Source organism: Macaca mulatta, chromosome 8 (genome assembly GCF_049350105.2).
Source record: "Macaca mulatta isolate MMU2019108-1 chromosome 8, T2T-MMU8v2.0, whole genome shotgun sequence".
NCBI classification, from domain to species: Eukaryota; Metazoa; Chordata; class Mammalia; order Primates; family Cercopithecidae; genus Macaca; species Macaca mulatta.
The window spans coordinates 43,318,506-43,346,501 of NC_133413.1; the positions used below are offsets into that span (position 1 = coordinate 43,318,506).

Consider the following 27,996-nt stretch of genomic DNA (forward strand, 5'->3'; position numbering starts at 1 on the left):
GGTGCAAAATGCACTCCGAATTTGGCCTAGTCCAGAATCAAGAGGCAGGCCAGGCCCTTGTCAAGATTCTCTCATCCCAGCATTTGGCCCAGCTGCTGGCACCAGTACACCCAGCCGTCCTCAGCTGGGTCAGGACTGAGCAGAATGGTGCTTACATGCCCTGCCAGCCACACCACTAGGATAATCCATGCCAACCCCACAGAATGGGAGGCAAGCGATACTGAGAACAATGAAGGGGTCTGACATGGAAATTTCAGTAGGAAACAAGCAATTACATGAGAACAAACATTCCCAGTGCCACTTACAACAATTGGAACACAAGAGTGATTATAAAAATGAGAGCAACAAATTGAAAGCTGGGGCAGCTTGCACCTTAAAACAAATTGTCCTCCTGGGGCAGAGCTGCGACCCTCTCCCTGGGCAACTGTATGACTCTGTATTTGTGTGTGTTTGTGTGTGTGTGTGTGTGTCTCACATGAATTTTATTTGCCTTGACTTAGAGACTAGATCTTTTATCCCTGCATTAGAAACCACTTCTCCTGAGCAAACTGGTTTCCATCCACCAGGCAGGGAGGAAACAGTGAGAAAACTAGAGAGGATTTTCTCACTGTGGGAAAACACGCACAGCAGGGGAAAAGGCCCATCTTCTCCAACTCAGGGCAGAGGCAGGTTTTCAATGAAGAGGGCCTAGGAAAGAAATATTTTGCGTGGAGCCAAATGTACCAGGACACACCAGCTTTCCTTGTTTTCTTCATCAAGATCCACGGAACAGTCAAGCTAGTTCCTAGGGTTCGAAAGGTACATTATTTTCTTCCATCGGTTGAGTGAAAATCGGTGCAAGTCTCTGGGTCCTCGTACACATCTACTCAGTCTCCATTATGGGATGCCTTCCTTATCCAGCTCCAGCCTGTGTTTCTCATTCGCAGCTGTTGGTTCTGGCACTGCAGGGAGGAGGCGTCTGAAAATAAGGCGGCAGCCTGGGGAAGTCGGAGAGAACGCAGGGAGTTTCTGCGTGGCAGTGGCTGGCAAGGGGTGGGCAGAGCTAGCAAGGCTTCACACTGACATACATTACAATTTACAGGCTGGTGCTTATTTTTTTCTCTAGGCAACTACTGGCTGCCTCCTGCTCCTCTTCTTCTGTAGGGCCCTTGGGCCTCCCTCAAGCCTGGCCCAGTTCAGGGCCTGATTTGTACAGCTAGAAATCGTTGAGCAACCTGTCAAGACTAGCAGCCAAGTTTGGATTCCCATGGCCTTAACTGCTGGCCTTGGGAGGGAGCACTGACCCCAGAGGAATCCAGCTAAATCTGTGGAACCCACCCTGGTTGTCCTTGGGCCACACTGTGAAACAGGCACTTGAGTTGTGGGTTGGGTTGTGGCATGTGATCTCTTTATTCCTTCAGATGACGGGCCTACTCATCTAGGTGATGGGACAAGATTACCCAGATTTGCATAAGCCCCCCCAGAGAACTAGGCAGCAAAAATGGAAACTGAGGCCCCTAAACCACCCTTCCACCCTCAATCCATTCCCAGGTACAAACAATAACAGCAGATGCTAGTGTAAATCATTAAGAGGTGCAATGGATGGCCGAGCACGGTGGCTCATGCCTGTAATCCCAACACTTTGGGAGGTGGAGGCAGGAGGATTGCTTGCATCCAGGATTTCAAGACCAGCCTGAGCAACATAGTGAGACTTGTCTCTACAAAAAATTTTGAAAATTAGTGCGGCTTGGTGGCTTATGCCTGTAGTACCAGTTAATCAGAAGGCTGAAGTGGAAGGATTGTCTGAGCCTGGAAGGTTAAGGCTGCAGTAAGCCAAGATCACACCACTGAACTCCAGCCTGGGCAACAGAGCAAAACCCTGTCTCAAAATAAAAAAATAAAACTAAACTAAAATAAAAAGTGCAATAGAGATGGGGATCATGTGCAAAGCATTTTAGCAGAATCTCCTGTTTTCTTTCTAATTCTCTTCCTTATAAGGAAATTTACTGTGCAGTTCTGGGTTTTTTTCTTCTATTTCAATAAATTTAGGGGTACAGATTGTTTTTTGTTACATGGATGAATTTTATAGTGAAGTCTGGGCTTTTAATGTAACCATCACCTAAACAGTGTACCTGTCCCAATAGGTAATTTCTCATTCCTCACCCCACTCCCACCGTCTGCTGTTCTGTGTCTCCAATATCCATTATACCACTCTGGTGCCCCTGTATACCCACAGCATAGCTTCCACTTATAAGTGAGAATATGCCAATATTTGGTTTTCCATTCCTGAGTTACTTCACTTAGGATAGTGGCCACTAGCTCCATGCAAGTTGCTGCAAAAGACATTATTTCATTTTCTATGGCTGAGTAGTATTCCATGGTGTGTGTCTACCACATTTCCAATATTCACCCATTGGTTGATGGGCACTTAGGTTGATTCCCTATCTTTGCAACTGTGAATTGTGCCGTAACAAACATACAGGTGTAGGTGTTTTTTTGATATAATGACTTTTCTTCCTTTAGGTAGATACCCAGCAGTAAGATTGCTAGAGCTAATGGTAGCTCTATTTTCAGTTCTTTGAGAAATCTCCATACTGTTTTCCACAGAGGTTATACTAATATTCCCATCAACAGTGTATAAGCATTCCCTTTTCACTGCATCCGTGCCAAGCTCTGGGTTCTGATTGCTTTATTTATATTTAAGCCTGACACCCAGGGGTCTCAGAGAAGCTGGATCCCTGGATCCCACTTGGCCAGCCAATGGACAGGCTTCCTGAGGGTTCACAGCTGTAGGACTGTGGACTCAGGCACTCCAGGGAAGCAGGAGATAAGAACTTCTCCTTAGTGCTTACAATTGCCACATCAGAACTTAGCTGAAATCCCAGGGATCGGATCCTGAATCCTTCCTCACCAGCCCCCATCCACCAGTCCCCTTACTCAGGTGATAGGACGGTCATCCTGATGATAACCATGTGGTGGGTTTCAGCTGTGGAAAATTCCTGGGCCCTTTCTCCTTCTTCCCACCTCCTCCTTCCCTTAAGCACACACACATGCAGCTTTCCCTTCCTTTATTTAAGCAAACAACTCTCTATGATTAGGGACAGCCCCTTCTTATCTAAATAGTCTGCAGATATATGAAGACACAGGTGCTTTCTGTTCCTATTCGGAGCTTGTTTTGGTGCCGGTCTTCTCCAAACCTACAGCAAGAGGCCTCCCTTAGACCTTGCTGACAGCAATTCCTACCGTCTGCTCCCCTAATAAGTCAGCCCAGGAGGGAGGCTGTCCTCAATGTATCAGGGGTGGGATTTTCCCTCCAAAGACTTCAATTTCCCCCCTCTTTATTGGCTCCTCCCATAACCTGAGGTTGAAACTGCTCAGACATGATCAAATGGAACAAGAAAAGTCCCAATTCTGTTGTCAAATTCCTATATAACTTTAGCTGTCCAGGTAAATACCACCAGTTGGTTAACTCCACCAATCCCTGGTGGGTCTGGGGATGGGGGTTGGGGACTGGGAAGTTTGGTAAAGGGCACAGTCCAGAATGCTAATAGGTGGGGGAAATAAGAAGGGACCTGTGAGTTTCCATAATGAGCCGAGTCTGAAGGAAAATAATTAACCCTTAAGGTCTGGGACAAGAATGAAATCTAATGAGTGGGTTGAGAAGATCAGCCCCAGCTTTGGGTTTATAAGCGTGACTCTCTGGTTTGATTTTCTTCCCATTCCAAAGCGTGGTCAATATTTTGAGTCCCTAGGAGATGGGCTGTGCTGATTATAGAGATGGTGATACTATAACAGGGGGTGAGGACGCGCCTGAAACCATCAACCTGTTAGAGCTTCCCTACGCAAAGTACACTCTGCACACTGACAGCTTCACAGCTTCAGCCTCACCCGGGTACTCAAGGAAACATGGTACATATACACTATGGAATACTACACAGCCATAGAAAATAACAAAATCATGTCCTTTGCAGTCACATCCAAATGCCACATGTTCTTACTTATAAGAGGGAGCTAAACAATGGGTCCACATGGACATTAGGATAGAGAGAATCAACTCTGGGGACTCCAAAAGGAGGAAGGGCGGGGGTAAGAATTGGGAAATTTCCTGTTGGGTACTATGTCCATTATCTGAGTAATAGAGTCAATAGAAGCCCAAACCTCAGCATCAGGCAATTTACCCTTGTAACAAAGCTGCACATGTGCCTCCAAATCCAAAATTTATATTTAAATTTTTTAAAGATTATTCAAATGTTAATATGGCCAACTAGTAGTTTACAAAAAAAAAGAATAATTATATAACGTAATCTTTGGATTAAGAAAAATAACCTCTTTTGATATTAAAAGCATTACGAGTCATGTGTGCTTTAGGTACTTATGGATTATTTGACAAAGCTCCATTGGCTAGGCCATGTATGTCTTTATACAAATAAAACTGGGAAAAAATTAGGAAAAAAAAAAAAGAAAAGAAATGCAGAATTCAAGCCTGCCTCAGACCTACCCTTCAGAATTGGCATTTTAACACTGGTGCTCAAGTGACTCACATACATATTAAAATATGAGAAACACTCCTTGGACGGCCAAATGTACCCAGCTTTAAGGAAAGAGGGCTCATTTCCCCTTGCATTTAACTTGCCTCTATTAGCTGATGCCAGGTAAGATGAACTCACAGAGCTTCAGAAGGGACTGCAGCAATATGAAGTGTGGATGTGGGGAGAGGGAGATCACAAAATAACCTCCTGCCTCTCATCCCCAGGCCACGCAGGTCCTATGAGAATGTTTTGCAAAGATCCCGTGGACTGCTGCCATCAGAGAAACCTAGCACCTTGGTTCTAGAGCCCCTTTGCCAACCTTCCCAAACTTTCCCAATCAGAATGTCTGGGGGGAGGAGCCAAGACCCGCACATTAGCAAGCTCTCCTTGGTGATACTCACATAGGCTGAAATTTAAGAACAATTCTCCCTCTGCCCTTCAATGGCTATTGGATGATTAGTACAATGTCCCTCCGTCAGGAGCAAAAGTGAATTGCTAGCATTTCTGGACCCAAGGTGAGGAGACAGCTTTTGAAGTTAAGACAAGCGTACCTCTGTGTCCCTTGGTCTTTTATACCTCCTGCCTAGGGGAGTGCCCAAATTGTTCATTGAAGAGGTGCAGCTGCCATGCAGCTTGAGGACAAGCCTGTGGTTCCCAGTGTTGCCAGCGCCTCTGAGGCACAAGCCTCAAGCAGTCCTGACCCTCGGGTACCCCAAACTCCACCACAGTGACTCCAGCAGCTGGAGCTGAGATACCTTTGCACACACTTCATCATCCTTTCGCAGATTTAAAAAAAATGGAAATGGTGGGTCATGGTGGTGACCTTCAGGGTGCGGGGGGCGGGGGGCTGGCAATGACATCTTCACCCAGCCTGAATAAATTTTCTTTCTTATTAACCACAGGGGAACTAAAAGGAAATATGGACATTTTCCATAGCTGGGCTAGTATCTCACTATTTCACCAGTCGGATACATTAGTATGTGAGAATCTTTCTGGACTAGAGCATGACTTTGATAGAATGTTTACAAGTCCTCATACCACATCTTAAAAGAAGTTGTGTCTCTGTGCTTGGGTGTGGATTTGGGTAACTTGGGAATATTTTATCACTTCTGGGTAAAACTGCCCATTGTCTGCGGTTTGGAGGTGACTTATTGATCAGGGAACTACGTCCGTTGAAGTTGTCACTGTAATTGCTTGCAGAATTAGAAGTCACATGGAAGAATTCCTTAGTCAAGAAGCACATAACCTAACATGAAAACAGCTTGGGCTGGGTGTGGTGCAGCACTCTGAGTCCAAAGGGAAGCTCGGCAGGGAGTGCAGACATCACGCCTACGCAAGTGGGATGCAGGAGCCCTGGGTTATAATTCCAACCAGGCGAGTGACCTGGGAGTCCCAAACTAGTTGGGAAATCCCAGCTATAACCCCATCTTATGTTAAAAGGGTGCATATGTTCCTCTCCAAGGCCTCCTAAGTGTCTAAGACCCCAGATACGAACAAGTTTTCCAATTCTAGTTGGTAATTCTAACACTGAGTTGAGCCGGAGGGGAAACAGCATGTTTCCATGAGAAACATGGAAAAGAAATTCAGGCAGGGCCGAAAGCTACATTCTTGTAGAGCAAGCATTTAACCTTCTCTCTGATCTGAAACACACACAGCCAGGAGAAACACTTCTGGAAGTTATTTCTAGGAGCAGATGGTAAATGGGAGGGGGGGGCCGTGGGTAGCCTGTGGTGCCTCCCAAGTTCTCCTTCAGCCCACCCACACCCAGTTACCATTTGCAAGCTGTTGAACTGGGACCAGAAAGCATCACTGAAGAAACTCAAGAGGAGAAAGATACATGTGCTTCACTGGAGAGGGTGAGAAGTGTATGGCTGAGTGGGAAAAAAAAAAAGTCACAGCTCACAGTATCATTGATTAATTGAGTGATTTTAGTCAAGTGAATATTGATACATGGCTGAAAAAGCATGAAAATAAAATGAACACGTACGGGAATTACTATTAACATAAGCGATAACATCAAAACATCTGGTAAAATGCAGTTAAAAAAACAACACAAATGAAATGGAATGTAAAACATTTTCACAGTATTCAAAGCTTTTGTAGAGACTTAGGCTCTAAAAGAGGAGTACTACAGGAAGAAACTAGAGGAAACGGGAATTTCATCCATGTCCTGTGTGTCTGCTGGTGACAGGTCAGAACGGCCAGTATGTTATTCCCTGCAGGCTGCCTAGGGTGCTCCCCTGAAACAGATCGCCTGAGCCTCCTGCAGCTATGAAGTTACGACACAGCAACCGGCTACTCAGAGTCTGATGAGAAAAACAGATTTTAGGTTTGGGAAATGGGATTGCTGTAATTCACACATCCAAATGCAAACTGAAGCTCTGATTGAATTCTGCCCTGGGGAGAACTTGGTGCTAACCCACAGGCACCAAGAGCCAAGTGTTACAGGGGATATTTTAAAAACAAAATGTTTTTGGAATCCTCACCCTCCATGCTATCTTCTAAGATAACTACAAATATTGTTCAAAGATTTAACTGAGTTCTGCCAAGGACCTCCCAGGACTCCATCCAGAACGATTATTGTAAAGCTTTACAAATCCCACCTTGGCCCTAGTGATAATTAGCAAATCACATGCAGACCTCCTCTCTCGGAAACCAATGACCGGGCCAATCAGTCTGCACATTGGTTGTGTTAGATACTTTGTGGAGAAAAACAAAGGTTCGTGAGAGTGCAGCTCTGGGCCTACAGATAGCCTCCCTTTTGGTTCTGAAATTGCTGATGTGATAGAGACAAAGCTGCTTTGGGTCTAAAACCTTCAATAAAGTGACTAACGACACTCAAGGTCCTGGGACTCTGAGGTGGTGGTAAAACCTGCAGCTGCAATTCACATTTCCCATTCATTTTGAGCTATTTCTGAAGCTGTTGCTTCCTATCTGAGAATTCCCATTTAGAGAGCTGCACAGCACAGTCACCTGCTCTTCTGTATTCTGTGGTAACTGCTAATGTTCCAGGTAAACCCCTCCACTAAGGACTCTGCCGCAGAGAGAGGGCCTGGTTGCATGAGGCACTTTGTCAAAATGAGCAGATACATATGAGCACTGAACTCTGGAGTGAATCAAACAGAACTAAGACCCATATCCATGCACTCAGGAACTTGCTCTGAATTTCAGTTTGACAACAGAAAAGTAGAATATTTCTAATTAGCTAATATATATATACACATTGTTTAATCATCCAAAATTTCAGGCAAATCACTTAAGGTCCCCAACACTTTACGACGAAAGGTCAGAGAGAACCCCACAAAAAAAGGTGTTAAAAGAATAGGATCACTAAGTGTGACAGGTTAATTATATCAGGATAACTCTCAGGTAGGTAACTAGGCGGGCATGCTGATTTTCATACTGGAATCTTCAAGAGTTAACAGAATCTACTATCCTTTCCTCTGGGTCAGGCTAGGGCCGCAGGGGGCCACTTTACAGCCTCACTGCAGCATCCTCACTGGGTATAAGCATCGGCCCAGAGGGACAATCATAAAAGTCCTCAAAGTATTGCCGAGAATTGAGAATCCGGCTTTGGGGGAAGAAATTAATATGCATTTTTTAGAACTACTTCCTGTACATTGGACAAGAGAGGTAAGTTGTCTAAGTGAACTGGCTTATATACATCACTGATTAAACATAAGGGCTTTGAGAAATATCTCAGGGCACTTGTGAAAAACTGCAGAGATGTTTTGCTTTTGAAACTCTCTCATTGGATGGGGACACCCCACCCATGTCAACTTTCTGTCTGCAGAAATGAAAAAAATATATGTAAAAAGTGCAGGGGGACAGACAGGCAGACTGTTCTGAATTTCTTCGCTCTATAGGCAATCAAGTTCAAAGGAACTGTTTCTTTACAGGAAAGAAAAGAACGGAAAGCTCTGTGAGTTTTGCTAGGGGGTGTTAGGTTCTAGGGCAACCAAGGACTCTTCAGGAAGGAGAGCCACACGGCTACACTACCAGTGAAATCCACCTCCCTTGGCAAATGCCTGGGGTGAGCTGATCCTCTGGGAAGCAGCCTCGGACGGATCAGGAGACCTTGTTCTAGCACACCTTCTAAATGCTCAATGCTCAATGTAGACTGTTTTAAACCCTTGAAAAATAAGTGTGTGTTTTTCATTGTTCTTTTAAAAATGCGAAAAGGAAAAAACATGAGATTAGAATCCTAAGCTCTTCACCCAATTTCACAATTCACCATGACTAGCAATTTGCTGGACTGTTCTAAAAATTTTTTTCATTTGTCTCTTTTTTAACTATGTGTTTTGAAAACTACATCCTTCTCAGCCCGAAAATCATCATCTCTCTCAGGCTCACTGTGGTTTCCTTTTTCTGACACGAAGGCAGGTACAGGCTGCCCCTCCACATGTCTTGGGGATAAGATCATACCCTGGGCTCATAGGAACCGAAACTTTGGGGCATCTGAGACTGGCTGATTCAGATCCAAAGACAATCACACGGAAAGACTGTGGGCAAAGCCGGAGATGTGTCTCCCCCGGTCCCTTTGCTGTCACTATTACATAATGGACTTGCACTTTTCCTCCCTGCACTTACCACTTTCTGGGCTTGACTTTAATTGTAAGTGTGGTATGGGTCTGTTTCCATTTAAAGCAGACAGAAAGAAACTACTCTGGACCTGAAAGCAACGTGACTTGCCAATTATTAGAATTTTCTACTTGAAAGGCATAGATCAGCCAGTAGATCCACACCAACAAGTTGCCAAATGCAGTTTTTGCTGCTGGCTCTCACTTTCTGCCCAATCCCCCTTTTTGTATTTTAGTGACTACATCGCTGGTGGAAATGGTTTGTCACCTCCTCCTGTGCAGTGGCTGCTGCTCCATACTGTGGATCTTAAAAACCTTCCTAATCTAAATGACCCTTGCCTTACCTGGCCATGGCTACCCTGGGGTTTGGAGCGTGGCTATGGAGGGAAGGGAGCGGGAATGCTGCAAGTACAAGCCGACTGGATTACAATGTCCACTACCGACAGGCGCAGTGCGTGTGTGTGGCCCACAGGATTCCCGGGGCACTGTCCCCCTGCCCCACCCCACCCGAGGCTCCCTCCCCGCCCCGCCCCCGTGAGAATCACTTAAACACGGACTGAAAGGTGGGGCACTCGTGGTTTTTCATTTTCTTCATGAAGTTTTTGAACTCTTTGTTTTTCTTGTCCCACTTGTGGATGGCTGTCAGCAAGTACTGGCTCTTCACCTTGCGGCCCATGATGAGGAAGTGGTGGCTGAGGTTGTCCAGCTGGTGGCAGGGACAGTCGGCCCCATTCTTCAGGTACAGCACGAGCTTCTTCAGGTCCTTCTTCTTGATGGGCCCCAACTTCAGAGGCTTCTTCTTCTTGGGGACAATCTTCTTGTCACCATTTTCTTTTTTCACTTCTTTTATTTTCATCCTCAGTGCTAGAGATGGAGAGGACAGAAGAAAAGAGGGGAAGAGAAAGCATTTAGAACACAGCTTTTCTTTTTTTGATCCTCCAAGTGATTGCATTTTATCATTTTATTTTATTTTTTGCTTATACTTTCTTCTTTCAAATATATATATATTTAATTTTAGATTCAGGGGCACACGCGCAGAGTTGGTTTCATGGGGATATTGCATGATGCTGAGGTTTGGGCTTCTAATAATCCCATCACCCAAGCAGCAATTACAGTGTCAGTCATCCTCCCTCACGTCTTTTGGACTCTCCAGTGTTTACTGTAGAACAAAGCTTTTCATCTAGAACAATAACCCAAGTGTACAGCTGAGGTGGAGGAGAAAATGAAAGGCAAGTAACAAGTCAAGAAACCGGCAGTTTTATCCATAAAAACCAAGGTCTGTAATCCCAGCACTTTGGGAGGCCAAAGCGGGTGTATCACCTGAGGTCAGGAGTTCAAGACCAGCCTGGCCAGCATGGTGAAACCCCATCTCTACTAAACATACAAAAATTAGCCAGGCACGGTGGCAGGTGTCCATAATCCCAGCTACTAAGGAGGCTGAAGCAGTTGAATTGTTTGAACCCGGGGGGCAGAGGTTGCAGTGAGCCAAGATTGCGCCACCGCACTCCAGACTGAGGGACAAAGCAAGACTCCATCTCAAAAATAAAAATAAAAATAAAGGTCTCAGTTACCCATTCTGCCACCGCCTCCGCTCCGTATTCTGTGATATCCAGTAGTATCTCTCTGTAATGGCCATCGGTACCAGGAGATCCTCAAATAAATTTCAAAACTAAATCACATTGCTCTTTTTAAAAATACAGTGACTCAGAATATCATGCACTGCTTTAAGAGAAAAAAGGGTCCTATAACCCAATTTAATCCACACGATCTGATGCTATTGATCTCAGCATTCAAAAACAAAAAACCCCGAGTGTTTTTGCTTTTTATTGTTGTCTTTGTGGAGACAGGGTCTCAGTCTATTGCCCAGGCTGGAGTGCAGTGTCTCGATCTCAGCTCACTGCAGCCCCAAATTCCCGGGCTCAAGCAATTCTTCCACCTCAGCCTCCCAAGTAGCTGAGATTACAGGCATGCACCATCATGTCTGGCTGATTTTTTTTTTTTTTTTTTTTTTTGAGACGGGTCTCACTATGTTGCCCAGAACTTCTGGACTCAAGAAATCCTCCCTCCTCAGCCTCCCAAAGTGTTGGGATTACAGGTATGAGCCACCATGCCTGACCATGAGGGTTTCTTTTTGTTTGGTTTTGTTTTGAAGAGCAAGTTACTGGTTTAGTATTTTAACATTGAAAAACCTATAATTCCTTGAAAATTGAGTCTTATAAAATGACAGGCAGAACTATGTGTGTGCACTCAGCAAGGGAAAGTTAAAGATTGCTTCAACTGGTCATGCTTCCTGCATTAAACATCAACGTCCAACCACAGCATGGGAGAAATCAGTTTCTACTACTGGGTCTCTATGGCGGTAAGATAGCAGGTACTGCTAGTATCAGTCAATCGCCAATCAACTACTAATCCCCACTGACAGGCAGTACTGATCTTCTGCCAACTGAGAAGACCTACACAAAATCCAAATCTACTTTGACCTCCTGGCAGATTAGAGCAAGTCCTGGTGAAGTCCTAATTGATAAATCCAGGTGATGAGCTCTCTTCAAATCCAATATGGTACCAGGGCTGCTTCTGTTCTCAACTCCCAGGAGGATGGGAAACCAGTCCATTCACCAGCTCTGCTTTCTCTTTTCTCTGTCCCAATGGACATTGAATTAACAGTGTTAACCTGTGAGCTACATCCTGTAGCAATGGCTCCACAGGGGCTACTGATGAAGATAAATGAGCGTGGACGCGCTCTATAAACAAAGCAGCGAACACACAGTGTCGCTGGTACAATCAACTCCCCTTTAAGACTGGCCAACCCCAGATATTCCCAAAGGAGTTGGAAATCACTTTCTAGGTGCCAGTCACCAGGTAATTCGCATATCCTCTGAATTCTTTTTAATAGAAAATTACCAAGGCCCCTCTTTTTAATGACACAAGGCTTCCACCCACACACCCTGTGGAAAGTCTTGAACCTGAACTAAATCACAATGGCTAACAATTACGAAAGCATGTGACCTGCCAGAACACATGCTAAGTATTTTCCGTGCATTTCCTCAAGTTAATTCTAACAACTCCAGGAGGAAGGCATAATTATTTTCCCATCTAATAGATGAGAAAACTGAGGCACAGGGGGTTAAGTTGACTTGCCTAAAGTCACTAATCCTAAGTTGAAACCCATGTCTAAATGTGCACTTTTAATCTGGATGTTGTCCATGCTGACTCTATGGTTCCAAAATTCTTTAGAATGAACGGCAAACTTAGAGTACTGATTAAATGGACCAAGAAGATCATGGAGAGGAGTTCAGACCCTCTTCCCAGTTTCACCTACATTTCAAAATGACTTCACTTATGAAATGGCAAAAGATGCCTCCTGGTTGAAAGAGACTTCTCTGGCAAAGGAGAAACTGCGTTTGTGAAAGCTTTATTATTTAATATTTTAATTTATTTTATTCATTAGAGATGGGAGAAATCAATACACACTCCAGCTGACAAGGCAGGTGCCCTCTTTTCTGCAGAGAATTGAGCCATCATAATACAGTACCCACCATGTACTGGGCTCTGAAGATGAGAATGGGATATGTCTATCTATGACTCCTTGTTTAATACTCCCAGCAACCACGTTAAGAAGGCATCAGTAGTACTTCATTACAATCAAGGAGAAGGACTCAGGTTAAGTAAAACAGCATGAGGCCACAGTTTGTAAGAGACAGAATCAGGATCAGAAGCCACACCTAACCCCAAAACCACTCTCTCCTGCCATACATACCACAACCCGGTTAGAAATGATATTGCTTCAGTGGAAACTATTTCACTCTTCTGATCGTGTTGCTTTCAATCACACTTCAAATCAAAAATTAATGTTCCTTTGCCATGACCGTGTAAAGGAATGTAGTTTATACAGGTGGGGGAGCAGCGAGGGAGGAGAAATCAGAGTATGGGAATGTGTTACACATTAGACTTTACTTCTTGTCTTGCCACTTGGCCCCTTTCTTTTTTGAGGTGGGGAGAGCAGGGAAGAAGGCACATATGGCCAGAAATTACTAACATCTTTCCATCTTTCAAGGGTTTGTTTTAGGGGTGCAGATTACCAACAATGTTGAAAAGATCATGAGCCGTCCCGGGTGGATTTTTCCTCGTGAGTGTGTGTGCAGACTCCCACCATGCTGCATCCCACGGCTGCTGGGGCGAGGGCAGGTGCTGGCCCAGGAGCAGCCCGGAACTGATCACCACCACCCCATCCCAGGGCCCCAGTGATGTTGCCCATGGGCTGAATTTGCAATGTACATGGTGGTGGTGGACAAACAGAAGCCCAGAAGGTAGCAGCTGGGACAACCACTGGATACAGTCTCAGGTCCTGGGTTCTTCTTTGAGTCTCAGTTCTCTGTAAAGTGCAGGGCACCATACAACTGCAGGCTTGGTGGATCAACCATCCGAGGAGCCCCTGCTGGGTACTTCCAGGAAACGGCAAGGCTTATCTCCAGCACTATCCCCACCCTGTGCTCCCTCCATGCTTCCCTCATTGCGCACCCTGCTGTGCCTGGAGGATAGGGCTAAGACTAAACTACCACCTTGGGCCCTGGTTCTCAGCTCCCTGTAACAGCTAGACCCTGATCTAAAACCAAACAACAAAATTTAAAAATGATGTGCTTTTTTTCTTAAGCAACAGTTTCAACATCCTCCAAGGGTAAGACATGACTCCCACCTAGGCATCGGTGCCAGCAAGAATTCAGAGACCCAGAAACTTTGAAAACTCAAAATTTGAGGCTGCAACAAGGGCCTGTCTGGGTCTTTCTTGGGAAATCTTAAAATAATCCATTACATTTGAGTAGGCCATTATGCTTTCATTCCACCTGCAGTCACCCAAACCATTTTTGCTCACAACTCATACTTCCTTGGTAGGCTCCCCTAAGAAGCCTGGCCCTATTTGGGAAGCTGAAATGAGAATAAGGAAGTCATCACACACCATCCCAAACCCTCACATTCTTCAAAGCCGTCTCTTCCTCCTGACTCCCTGCTTCTACGAATGGTGCCTCCAACCCTCCCAAGCCTGAGACATCCTACCCATGACTTTGAACGTAAGGCAACCATTGGCCCAAAGCCAGTCATTTCATAACCAGTCCTGTGGAATGGCTGTAGGAATCCAGGAAGGGTCTGTGGGGAAAGGTGGCATGGGGTTGCATTAGGAATCAACCTATAACTCATCTGAGTGCAGATGATAGTAGCAATGAAGGGTAAAGTACAGAGAGAAAGAAGGACTCCAAGGAGCACCTTCGTCGGGTGAAAGGAAGAAGAGTTACTGTAAATGCCATGAGAGGCCCCACTGGGAAACCAGGCAGCCCAGTGTCATGAAAACCACAGGGTCCATTTAAATGGAGGAAACACCCGTCAACCCTAAGGGCCGAAGAGCTTAAGAATGAGTCTGAAACTAGACCACTTAACTGGATGATTAGGGGGCCATGGCAGCCCACAGGAGGCCAGGATCCAGAGTGGTGAGGGCAAATTCCAGAGAGCAAAAATCCAATGGGAAGGGAAAACGGAAGGGAAAAGAAGACAGAAGCCATCCCACCAAGCTTCTGGACTGAGTGTGAAGGAGCATTCCCAGGCACACTAGGATTAGACTGAGCACATGCAATCGTTCCCACTCTTCTTGAACTCAGTTTAAAATTATAGTCAAAAAAACAAGTTACAAACACATGCAAGAAAGTGGTAAAGGAAACATGATCGTATCAACAACATTTTGTATGATAGAAAGTAAATGGATGGTAGAATCTAGCTTAAAAGGGAGAAGAAAAGCTAAATGCAGACAGGGATGCCAGTAAAGTACAGAGAAAAGAAGAAAAAGAGGGACAGACAGGGACACCAGTAAGAAACAAGCCCATCAGCAGAGCAGGTCCCACAAATGCTCCTGAACTGGGGCCCCCAGACACTCCTGAACTCCATCACAGAGGCTGTCAATGTTGGGATTGACAGCAAGTTCACATAGGGACACTCAGACCCACTCCCCTGGGTCTTGAGTCCAGGTGGCTGCCCTCACCAACTCCAGCAATAGCCACGGGCTTCATTCCATACAGAAGGCCTGTAGTCCCAGCTACTCGGGAGGCTGAGGTAGGAGAATCGCTTGAACCCAGGAGGTAGAGGTTTCAGTGAGCTGAGATTGCACCACTGCACTCCAGCCTGGGTGACAAAGCAAGACTCCATCTCAAAAAAAAAAAAAACGGAAAGGAAAAACAAAGAAGGCCTGAACCTGCAGACAGCCTGCGGCTGGGGTATACTAGACACAGAAGAGGACAGGACAGGGTGCTGCTGTGTGAACACCAAAGGGTTACATGAACGTCTGCAAATTGAAGAATGAGACACTCGCGTCTTAGAACACTACATTTATATGCCTGTGTCAGAAGATTGGGTGGTTTTTCTCTAAAGAAATTATTAGGCTGTTGCAAAAGTAGTCGCGGTCTTTGCCATTACTTTCAGTTGCAAAAACCATAGTTACTTCTGCATCAACCTAAGAGTAGTTCAAAAGAAAAGACCTATGGGCCCTCCGCAAAATTCTCCAGTGAGGCCCAACAAATCACAGGCCCTGCATGTACACAAAGAGCTTCCAACTTCGTGTCTCACTGTTAAATTCAAATGGACAGTCAAGGACTGGCAGGTATTTAAGGAAAGCCTCCAAATGTGAATGGCAAAGACTGAACATTCAAAACAGAAAAGGAAGAAAAGGAATTCAGAGATAACAGAGACAATGCAGGGAGTATTAAAAAAAAAAAAAATTCGCTTTTTGCCTTGTTGCACTCCTAAAAGCAAGATGGGTCACCAGTGGCTCTCCTGGAGTCACCCAAAAAAATTAGGCCAGGGTTCTCGCTCTTGTCATTACGGCCTCAACATGTGCTGCCAGTGTTTCCATCAGTATGCAGAGGAGGTAGGCTTCATTAAGTTACACTAAGTGAGCTTCTTTGAATGGATTATCCAGCACATCCACCAAATGAAAGAAACCATGGTAGCTCTCTGTACATAAAATAAAATTTTTAAAAAAACTTTAAAAATTGATAATATGGCCAGGCATGGTGGCCCACACCTGTAATCTCAGCACTTAGGGAAGCTGAGGCAAGCAGATCACTTGAACCCAAGAGTTAGAGACCAGCCTGGGCAACATAGTGAGACCCCCGTCTCTACCAAAAAAAAAAAAAATTAGCCAGGTATGGTGGTGCATGCCTGTAGTCCCAGCTACTTAGGAAACCGAGGTGAGAAGATCACCTGAGTCTGGGGAGATTGAGGCTGCAGTGAGCTATAATTGCACCCCTGCACTCCAGCCTAGGTGAGAGAGTGAGACCCTCCCTCAAAAAAATTGTTTTAAATGATAATAAATTAGATAAGACTTTTGTATTCCTAAAACAAGAACAGAAAGCTATTAAAAGGAATGTTCAGAGACTAGGAAAGATTACTTGGAAATTTAAAATATAAGAAGAAATGTATAATTCAAGATAAGTAAAAAGATGTAAAAGAAAGAAAATAAATATGCAGTACACTACATGGCTCAGCTGCAAATAATATTTACACAATTCTAATAAATTAAACATTCAATATTAACCAAAAGTGTGATATAACTATATTGGAAAGATAGTATAAAAGAGATAAATCTTTAACTTCAATAACAGAAAATCAATAAATAATGGTTTTAAGATAAGGTTGAAGAGGCCAGGCATAGTGGCTCACGCCTGTAATCCCAGCACTTTGGGAGGCCAAGGCAGGTCGATCACTTGGAGCCAAGAGTTCAAGACCAGGCCAGCCCAGCCAACATGGCAAAACCCCATCTCTACTGAAAATACAAAAATTAGCCTGTGTAGTGGCATGTGCCTAAAATTCCTGCTAATTGGGAGGCTGAGGTAGGAGAATCACTTGAACTCAGGAGGCAGACGTTGCAGTGAGCTGAGATCACACCACTGCACTCCAGGCTAGGTCACAGAGCCCAACTGTCTAAAAAAATTTTTTTCAAGAATATTTTTAAAACTTTTTTAAAAAGATAAAGTTGAAGAAATTTCCTGAAAAGATGAACAAAATGACAAAGAAATGGGAAATAGAGGAAAGAAAAAGACAGAGAATCAATCCAAGAGTTTCAACATCTGAGAAAAGGGTATTATATAGCAAGAGAGAACCAAGAAAACAAATGGGAGAAAATACCAAAGAAATAATGCAAGAAAACTTTCCAGAATTCATTTCCTCAGGTTAAACAACACCCAGCTCAAAGAATCATGACATTTAGAAATATGAAGGACAAAAAGAACTCTTAAAATCTTCAAGAGAAAAGAGTAGACATCTAACACAAAGGATCAGTATCCCAGTTGCACTGGATTTATCAACACAGACACTAGAAGCTGGAGGATAATGAATCAATGCCTTTAAAATTGCCAAAGTTTATACTGGGGCAAGCTATCAATCAGCATGCGAGAGTAGAATAAAAACATCTTCAGGCATTAAAAGGTTTTAAAACATCATCTTCCATGTGTCTTTTCTTAGGAAACTACTCAATGATGTGCTCTACAAAAATGCAGAATTTTTTAATTTATAAAATATATTATTAACCAGGCACAGTGGCTCACACCTGTAATCCTAGCACTTTGGGAGGCCGAGGCAGGCAGATTGCCTGAGTTCAAGAGTTCGAGACCAGCCTGGGCAACATGGCAAAACTCTGTCTCTCCTAAAAATACAAAAACTTAGCCAGGCATGGTGGTGCACACCTGTAGGCCCATCTACGCGGGAGGCTGAGGCAGGAGAATTGCTTAAACTAGGGAGGCACAGGCTGCAGTGAGCTGAGATCATGCCACTCCAGCCTAGGCAACAGAGTAAGACTCTGTCTCAAAAAAAAAAAAAAAAGCATTATTAATGTTACTTTTGATTGAAAAGCAATAATTGTATACACTTATGGGTTACAATGTGATGTTTTGTATATGAGAAGGAATGATTAAATCAAGCTAATTAGCATGTCCATCATCTCACTTACCTATTTTTAAAAATGCAGAATTAAACAAGACACAGGATTCAGGAAACCAAAGGTCTAACCTAAGAAAGGAAAAGGAAGGCTTAGGATGGTTTTTCCAGAACAGCTGTGTGGCAGGCTGTGATGTGCTTGGATTGAGGGATGCTGAGAAGGCTGGAGACGTGTGTGTGTCTCAGAGGGTGTTTCAGATGAGACTGACACGTGAGTCAGTGGGCTGGGAGAGTAAGATTCAGATCTCAATGTGGGCTGGCACCACCCAATCAGCTGTGAGGGCAGTCAGAATAAAGAAGGGAGAAGAAGATGGGTATTCAGCTTATGGAGTTTCCGCTCTCCCTCCCTTCCCAATAATGGCTGTTTCTCTCCTCCTGCCCTTGCACATCAGACTCCATGTTTTTCAGCTCTGGGACTTTGGAGCTTGCACCAGTGGCCTCCTGGGGGCTCTCAGGCTTTCAGCCTCAGACTGGGGGCTGCATTGTTCTGAGGCTTCTCTGGTTCTCCAGCTTGCAGACAGCCTATCGTGAGACTCTTCCGATCCTGTGAACCAATGCCCCTAATTAACTCCCTCTCCCATTTCCTGTTGATTCTGTTTCTCTGAAGAATCCTGTCTAACAAACAGGCATAAAGCTCCATCAGCCCAGACCAATGGCAGGAAAGAGAACTCAGGTCGATTTCCTGATGCACATCTGCCAGAAAGCTTTTACGATGTAAAAGAAAGGAAATAAATATGCAGTACACTACACGGCTCAGCTGCAAATAATATTTACATAATTATAATAAATTAAACACTGAATATTAACCAAAAATGTGATATAACTATACTGGAAAGACAGTGTAAGAGAGATAAATCTTTAACTTCAATAACAGAAAATCAATAAAGAATGTTTAAATATTAAAAATAAGAAATCAAATTATAAACATGTTATTTATTTGCACCAGTTTGCTGAATATGAAGAAATCACTAAAATCCTTGAAAATTATTACTTCTAGGTCATAGGAACTAGAGGTGGGAAGGGAACTGCAGCTTTTGTTAAAAACCTTTGGTTCCAATTTAACTTTTTAAACCATATTTATTTTGAATCAAAAATTTTAAATTTAAAAGACTTACTGTCTAATAAAGAATGTCAGTATATACAAAATGTAAATGAACCACAAAATGTCAGATCATGAAGGAAATACAGAGATTTTACATCTCCAGACCCTTCACCCTCCATTCTGCTGGAGCAACTTGGCTATAGTTAGGACTTCTTAAGGGTTTTGAGTAAGAATTCTGCTTTCTCAACCAGCTTTTTGTTTCCTTTTTTTTTTCTTTTTTGAGAAGGAGGAGGGAGGCAGTCCACTGATTTAGTCAATCCCCATCATTTTTCACATAACAAAATTAAGTGGGTTAGAATGCGAATTATTTACTTAGAACTGGAAGATACATTAAATCTGGTTCAACCGACGCTCAAAAGTGAAGTCATTTGTCAGTATTTGCCTGGAACCTGCTCCCTGCCTCTCTGCCCAGAGCTTTGTGTTTTACACTGCAGTTCCTCCAGTAGGAGAACAAGAGGGGATGAATGGGGGCCTAGCCATCTGGGACGACGGGGCAAGCAGTTGGATCAATTTTTTCCAAAAGGTGATGATAATAAAAAATCACCCAGAGGCAGATACCAGACCACACATTCTGATTCCTAAGAGACTTACTTTTTCCCTAAATTGCTTCCTCTTTCAGAGGGGCCTAAAGTTCCCAAAGAGACAGATGACCTGAGAAGTAGAGGGCAAGCTAGTCACAGTGAGACTGGCAAACTCTTTTTTTTTTTTTTTTTTTAGACAGAGTTTTGCTCTTTCGCCCAGGCTGGAGTGTGGTGGCAGAATTTCGGCTCACTGCAACCTCCGTCTCCTGGGTTCAAGCAATTCTCCTGCCTCAGCCGCCCAAGGAACTGGGACGGCAGGTGCACACTGCCATGCCCGGCTAATTTTTTGTATTTTTAGTAGAGATGGGGTGTCACCATGTTAGCTAGGATGGTCTTGATCTCCTGACCTCGTGATCCAAGACGCAAACTCTTTAAGAGACAGGATCTCGCTCTGTCGCCTAGGCTGGAGTGCGGTGGCGCCATCACAGCTCACTGCCGCCTTGATCTTCTGGGCTCAAGTGATCTTTCAACATCAGCCTCCTAAGTAGCTGTGACTACAAACATCCAGCACCACACCCAGCTAATTTTTTAATTTTTGTGTAGAAACAGGTTCTTGCCATCTTTCCCAGGGTGATCTCGAACTCCTGAGCTCAAATGATCCTCCCACCTCAGCCTCTCAAAGTGCTCTCAAAGATATGAGCCACCATACCATTCTGTAAACTCTACAAAGTGGCTTAGCCCAGCTTGGTTGATTGGGAAGGGCCCATAGACAGGCACCCCAGTGCACCAGTCCCGTGGGACTGCTCCACGCCTCCTACCCCACAGAGCCTCCAGGTGGAAAAGTCTGTTCATATACCAAAGCGTCACTAAACTGTGAAGACAGAGCACCGGTTTCTGCCTCCCAGCCCCAGATCACACATGTCTTGGGTAAGTAACCCTGAGGCCTGAGGCAGAAAGCACCCTCCCCAAGTCCGATTGTGCAAATGAGATTCAGTAACAGCGTTTGGCTGAAAGCAACCACAACCTCCTTCCAACACTCAGCAGAGGTCTGGGCACCATGGCGAGCTGGCTTTGCAGCGCTAGGGCCCAGATAAGTCCTACTGACAATGGCCTTGCAATGGCAGCTTAACAGACCCCTCTGTTCCCAGCAGGAGCCGATGTCTGGCATCATTAATTCGTTTAGCAGAGAAAGGGGCTTGTGCTTTGTCACAATAACTCAGCGTCTTTCCCCTGACCACAAGCCACATGCTGCATACTTAGACGCATTTGCTGACTACAAGACATACGTTACACACAAGAAAAGAAAAAAACTAAACTAAAAGAACAAGATCCAAAGCAGATTTCTTTTTCTCTCATCTCCAACAAACAAACAAACAAACAAAAAATAGCAGATGTGGAAAATGCTCCTGGGTGGCTCATGTGGGACAAATTATTTAACTGAAGTTGCCCTGTTTTCTGGACTCCAGACACCTTGGGAAGACGGCCAGGCAGGAGAGTAGAGATTGCAACTTTGCAGAGCCCTTTCCCCAATACTCACATACGAACATACACACGCAAGCTCGTGTACAGATGCGCACACACACGCCGGCATCATCAATGCATACACACCAGCAGAATCAGTGTCAGTCATCCAGAATCCTGCTGCTAACTGCTTGATTTCCTGGATTGTGTTAAAACCCCACTGAGTTCAGCTAATGGTGCAAAATGAAAACCCCATTCTGAGAGCAAAATGTTGCCTGATGTGGTTTCATCTGGGAAGCCACGCATCTTGGGGAGCAAGGGCTTGGGCCTCAGAGTGGATCAGAGAAGAACTGGGGCTCCTCCCCTTCCCAGTGTGCACCTTAGCCTCTTCCACCCCCAGCCGCCCCCACCCCCCAACCACCACCACCCCCCCACCACCGCCACCACCCTGCGCTGGAGGGAGAGAGAAAAGAATAGGAGAATCACTTAAATAAAGTCCATCACTAGGATTGATAGAATCTTGGCTCTGAGTCCAGGCAAACCTGCCAAGGCAAACAGCTTTTCCTACCATGGGGTCACTGGTTTTTCATTCCTCTCCAATCTACCCCCTGGTGTTTGCCCAAACTGCAAGTTGAAATGTGGGATGGTCTCCTGGGAGGGAAAAGATAGGGAGTGGAATTCAGAAAAGCCACAAACTATCCCTCGCTCTGAGAGATGCTGGAGTGAGCATCATCAGAATCACCTGGAGGACTGTTAAAAATGCAGACCGCTGGGCTCCACCCCTGGAGCTCCTGAGTCAGCAGCCATGAGATGGGGCCCAGGAATCTGCATTGCTTTTTATTTTTAGAGACCAAGTCTCACTCTATCGCCCAGGTCAGAGTACAGTGGTGCGATCACAGCTCACTGCAGCCTTGAGCTCCAGGGCTCAAGAGATCCTCCTGAGTAACTGGGACTATAGGCATGAGCCACCACACCACCTAATTTAAAAAAAAAAAAAAAAAAAAACTTTAGTTTTGTACAGATGGTGTCTCACTATGTTTCCAAGGCTGGTCTCAAACTTCTGGCCTCAAGAGATCCTCCCACCTTGGCCTCTCAAAGTGCTGGAATTACAGGCATGAGCCACTGTGCCTGGTCAGGAATGTGCATTTCTAACAAGTCCCCAAGTGATGTTAATGCTGCTGGTCTGGGGATCACACTTGAGAACCACCGGTTTAAAGAGTCTGAGGGTTGGGACAGGGTGGGTTGTTTGATTTGTCACTTTGGTTATTCACAGTGGTACATTTTAAGGACTCTTTCTTGGATGATATCTAAATATCCTAGAGGCCCAGGACAGCCCCCCAAACCCACTGGAGCTCAGGTGGAAGCCAGCAAAATTGGCACAGGCCTGTCCAAGACACAGCAGAGCTAGGGCAAGGTGGTCAGCACTACTTACAGAATTGCTGAGGTCTATTCCAGAGCTGTGGGTGCTTGCAAAGTCAAGAAAACAAGAGCTTGGAGAGCAAGAAGCAGGACATTTAGAGGAAAGGACCCCAAGTGGAGAGTCAGCAGACCCCAGCTGACCAACTCCACCACCCACGTTTTAGTGGATTAGACTCCACCATTAACCTTTAGCATAAACTTGGGTAAAATCATTTTTCTTCTCTGGCTCCCAGCGTAGCCATTTGCAAAATGAATATGTTCATTCATTGAGATGGACCCATTCATCTCAGTCTCCCTGCCTGCAATGGCGAGCTACAGCTGCATCTTCCTATTTCCTTTCCCTGTCTTTGAAATCCAGTAGAGAATCCCAGACCACACAATAGGAACATCCCACATCTCAGATGGCAACAATGCCCAAGCCGCTCCACCCCCAGAGGCCTTGCTTGTATGTGCCCGAGGCCAGCCCCGCAGGGCAGATAGCAGCACAAGAGCACCATCTTGGTCACAAAGTTGTCTGAACTCAAAGACAGCTCCCGAAAAACACCTGACACACTCCACACAAAATAATCAGCAGGTCTTCGTGCCATCCCATGTGACAGATGGGGAGCAGAGGCCTAGGGGGCTGCTGACCCCTTCACTGAGAGGCCCCTGACAAAGTTAGTCCAATGCCTCTGCAAAATGGCAGCAGGTGCACCTCACTCTTCTCCCTTTATCATGTTCCCGGTTTGTTCCCTCTGAAGGAAGGGGGTGCAGGTCACCTGTGCTTCAGGCTAAGCTACAGACCATCTTCTCCCTGATGCCTCCCCAGCCCAGTCTAGCCTTGACCTTCCTGGGTCTCCTTTCCTCAACATTGATGCAGCAGAGCTCTGCAGGAGAACGACCCAGGAGTGTTCCCACCTCTCCTCCTCCCCTCTGCGACCTCATGTAGGACATGGCCCACAACTCATCCACTCTCTGTTCAATGACTAGTGCAATGCCCGATGCATCAGGCGGCTCAGCTAAACACTCATGGGGCACACAAATGAACAGAGAAATGGAAAGAGCTCAGCCACTGCCTGGATGTTCACAGACTCACTCGTGAGACTGGAACTCTCTGCGCAGACCTCCACTTCAGCACTAACAACAACAGCAAGAGCCAGTGGTCACTGAGTGCTCGCCCAGGCCGGGGTCTGGTCTATGCACCTATCAGTAGACGCACTCCAGGACACCTCTAACAGCCTAGAAGGCAGATACTCCAATAATGACATCCAGTTTCTAGATGAAGACACCGGGACAGAAAGGTTCAAGTCCCACAACTAGTCCATGGCAGAGCTGGACTTTGATCCCAGAGGCCTGGCTCACAACATATAAATACTATCAGAAGCAAAATGAACCACATAAGCAGAACAGGAGGCCTCTGTCTTGGGGGTCCCCTTTCTACTGGGGATAGCTGCTTTTCAGGCCTAGGGGCAGAGAAGGGTCTCACTGGCCCCTTTTCCCTCCAAGAGCTTTCTAGGCATAAAGGGATTTAGAGAGGGAAACACCCCTCTGATCCATCATAGACAGCTCCAAAATACAAAGCTAAGAAAGCACAAAAAATGCCTATGTCCAAAATCCTTCATCCTCGCCATCACACGATTCTCTCCAAAGCAAAAATAGAGGCCTCGTCTCTCTGGACCTGATAGTGTCACAGTCACAGTTCAAGGTTCTTGCTTATTCCCATTTCTGACCCCACCTATTTATCCAACTTTCTATACCTGAATAGTCTCTTTCTTTTTTTCAGCTTTCTAGGCTTTATGTCAACAGCAGGAAGGCTTGAAGACAGAGGCACCCTGGCGGCCTGCTCCGACTCCAGCCCTTGGTGGGCATGAGGTCCAGTCTGAGCCTGGGCCCAAGTCGCACACCTTCCCCAGCATAAGATGGGCAGCACCGGGCTTCCCTCCCAACCCCGGGGGGGTGCAGGGGGAGGGCTGACAGAGCTCATACAGTTTTCCTTTGTGGGGTGGAGGGTCGGGGGGCAGTGCAGCAAAGCCCTGCCAGAGGCACACAATCATCCAGTGAGATGGCAACGTACACCAAACAGGATGCAGAGGAACGCTGGCCTCTCAAAGCTGAAAAGTGTCTTGGCCTGAGGCAGGTCTGGCTGAAGCCAAGAATCTAAAAAGTTAAGAGGAATCGGCACCCAGTCCTATCTCAAAGCCGGCCTTACCTCTGTTTTCTAGACTTTGCACTCCCTGCCCTACTCCGCTGGCATGCATTCAGGGCAGCCAGGTGGCATCGACCTCAAGCTGAATGCCCTGACACCTGCTTCCAGGTCCCCGAACCCTCCCTGGGTCTTTCCTTCCTCTCAACCCATCCGGAGCCTACACACAAGTCACAAGGCAGAGGTTCTGAGAGCTGAAGGGAGCAAGCGGCAATAAAATCCCGTAAGACCCCGACTCTGCACGCCCTTTCTGCTTCTTCAGGAAGCCCATTTCTTGAGAAGAAACAAATGAAAAGCTTTCCCATGGCGGCAGGGGCTGCTGACCCACGGGGCCAAATTAGCACCCACAGAGGGACAAACAGCCCCAGCCCTAGAGGAGACCACAGAAGGCTACTGGATGGGCCAAGACTCGGGGCACACAGAGACAGAGCTTTGCAGGAACGAGCGCTCAGCCCGCAATCTGGAACACCTTCCCCAACTCCCAGATGCGCCCCTAGCATGCAGAAGGCAAGTGCTTTCTAAGTATCTCTACCAAGTGGCTCCACAACGGACAGATTCTTTTAATGTTCCAAGTACTCTCCAGGGACCATGCTTCTCTTCCTACTGAAGACAGTCAACATCCAGGTTTGGGGGCCAAGGCTGAGTCCCATGGGACAGGCCCATGAGCTCCCAGCAGGCATGACCACCTCTAACGTATACAGCTCCCTCTCCTCTATTTCCTTTTCCTGCCTCTCTTGCCTCCTGCCAAATGCTCCTACCTCATTTGTGGCCTTCCACCCCGTGCAGGGAGGGAGTGGGAGTCCTCTCTACTGCACCTCCTCCCCAAAGCCTCCAGCGTGCATCAGGGCTGCTATCACAGCCCACCTCACCACCCTTCACCAGCAAGCTTTGCCCTGTTACGCAGCTGGACACATCCAGTGGGCCGGGCAGGCCCTTCAAGGATTTGCCAGTGGAGTGGGAATGCAGTGCCCCTCACTCCCTCAGCGTTGGGGGATTGATGTTGCAGCCACAGACAGGGGAAAATAAAAGACAAATGTCAGCTTGCACACACCCATAGCTAGAGGCAAAGTCCCTTCAGAGCACAGAAGGGTTCAGCTCACGGCTGCCATCCAAAGAGTTCAGACACATTGAGGATGCGGAGGCAGCTAGTCACTCCTCAGGAGCTATCCGAGCACCGTTGTGGCTCCTATCTCTTGTGGATGGATGTGTCTAAAGGGGCATAATATAAACAACAGTCACAGGGTCAATCCATCATTGACTGAGGGCTCACTGTGAAGCCATCCCTCGCACACCGCACACACTCTGGCTGAGCACGATCAGTAACCTGAGGAGCTGCGTGCTGTGTGCAGGGGAAACCCCCACAGCCTACGGGGTGATGAATTTCATATACATGACCAACTGGGAAAGGCACAGTCTCAAAATCTAGGATCCCCTTCCAACCTTGCTGACCGCTCTCTGGTGTTCTCACCTACCCTGACCATGATTTGCCCAGAGCACCTCTGGCAAATGCGTATGTCGTGCCTCATGGTCAACAAATAAACAGCTTTCAAAGGGTCCTCATTTGTATGTAGAGCTTGAAATTAGCTGCTAAGACAATTCACAAGACTGCTGGAGACCTTCAGAGCACTCAGGGCCAGGGACGCAAGAGGTGGCCCCTCCATTCCTCTCATCACCCTATAGGACTGGGTTGCTAAGGGCCTTTTGGGTAGCTGATTGGTTGCCTCCCACATCTGCCTCTCACTGTCCCTGGTTTGCCTGCATGGCAAAGGGACTCTCACCCAAAGTGTTCAGATGTGTGCACCTTGTAACTCTGTGTTTTGTAATGTTAAAAATTAGGTTTTGGCCACGCAGGGTGACTCAGGCCTATAATCCCAACACTCTGGGAGGCCAAGGTAGGGGGATGGCTTGAGCCCAGGAGTTTGAGACCAGCCTGGGCAACATAGCAAGACCCAGTCTCTACATTTTTTTTTAACTAGTCCGGTTTGGTCGTGTGGGTCTGTAGTCCCAGCTACTCAGAAGGCTGAGGTGGGAGGACTGCTTGAGCCCAGGAGGTCAGGCTATGATTGTGCCACTGCACTCCAATCTGGGAGGGAGAGCAAGACCCTGCCTCCAAAAACACAAAAGAAAAAAAATGCTTGTTTGGAAATCTGAAATAGAAATAAATTAATAAATTTTAAAATAAAATAAAAATAAACTCAAGCATGGGAAAGCATTTTGAACATGGCAACATGTTCCTCTTACTTTTAATTCTGCATTATTTGGACATTTTTTATTTTATACCATGTGAATACATTGCCTTTTTGAAACTAAATATTCAAAAATAAATTATATACACAAATATATGTACAGAGTTATATACATGTTTATCTATACTTTATTCATCCATTCATTTATTATTTTCCTGGCTTTCTGTCCAATTTTAAAGTACTGCCCTGCTTTCAGGAAAAGCCAGAGACATGCAAATAAAGTTTTTTTACACTGATCGGGCCAAAATAACTCCAGCTTTAGAAATTTTGATTCATTTCCCTATGTTCTTTCAAGAAGCTCTCTGTGGCGATCTACAATCTCATTCTTCTTCATTCCACTCCAAAAGAATGAAGATTCCAACGTATCTCACAGGTAAGAGCACTGCTGAATTTAGATTCTTGCTTTTATTACATGACCTTGGATGACATGACTCTCCATCCTGTTTCTTCCTTTCTTTCTAGATGTAGATTTCAATATCTTTCTTTATTAAGTTTCAAGTCAGTCATGTCTTTGTTTTTCCTTCCCTTTGCTACAGTAAAAAGTACTTTTCCCTGACAAGTGTCAGAATTAGACCACCAGGTAGGTGTCACATCTATCTCCTCCTCCGAGTCCCCTTCAGAGTGTGTGTGCCTCCCATAGAATGGGAGTAGGGTGATCTTTAGGCCTTGTCCCGCGAATAGGTCACGGTCTCTGCATTAGACAGACCTGGTGGCCAGGTAAGAAACCCCATAAGACCATCTAGACAGAAAACGTGCAGACCCCCGATTGCTGTTTCAGCCATGCTCAAGATTTACTTAAAGACAATCCAATGAAGTGATCAGAAGATCAGGCCAAAGTCAGTAGCTACACTTGTAAAAATCATTCAGATCAACGCTATTTTTACAGAAACTAAAAGAAAAAAACTTAAACTCCTCCAACTTTCTTTTCTTTTCTTTTCTTTTTTTCTGAGACAGAGTTTCACTCTGTCACCCAGGCTGGAGTGCAGTCGCACAAAATCGGCTCA

General features: G+C 45.6%; 1 protein-coding gene across 1 annotated transcript in view; it reads right to left on the reverse strand.

Moving 5' to 3' along the window:
* Positions 1-9,613: 9,613 nt before the first annotated feature.
* The window catches only part of SFRP1 (secreted frizzled related protein 1), a 43,647-nt gene continuing 25,264 nt past the window's right edge, over positions 9,614-27,996 (reverse strand). Inside the window, 1 exon segment of the mRNA NM_001261734.1 lies at positions 9,614-9,952. Within this exon segment, the coding sequence (NP_001248663.1) occupies positions 9,630-9,952 (323 nt within the window). The 3' untranslated portion in view covers positions 9,614-9,629.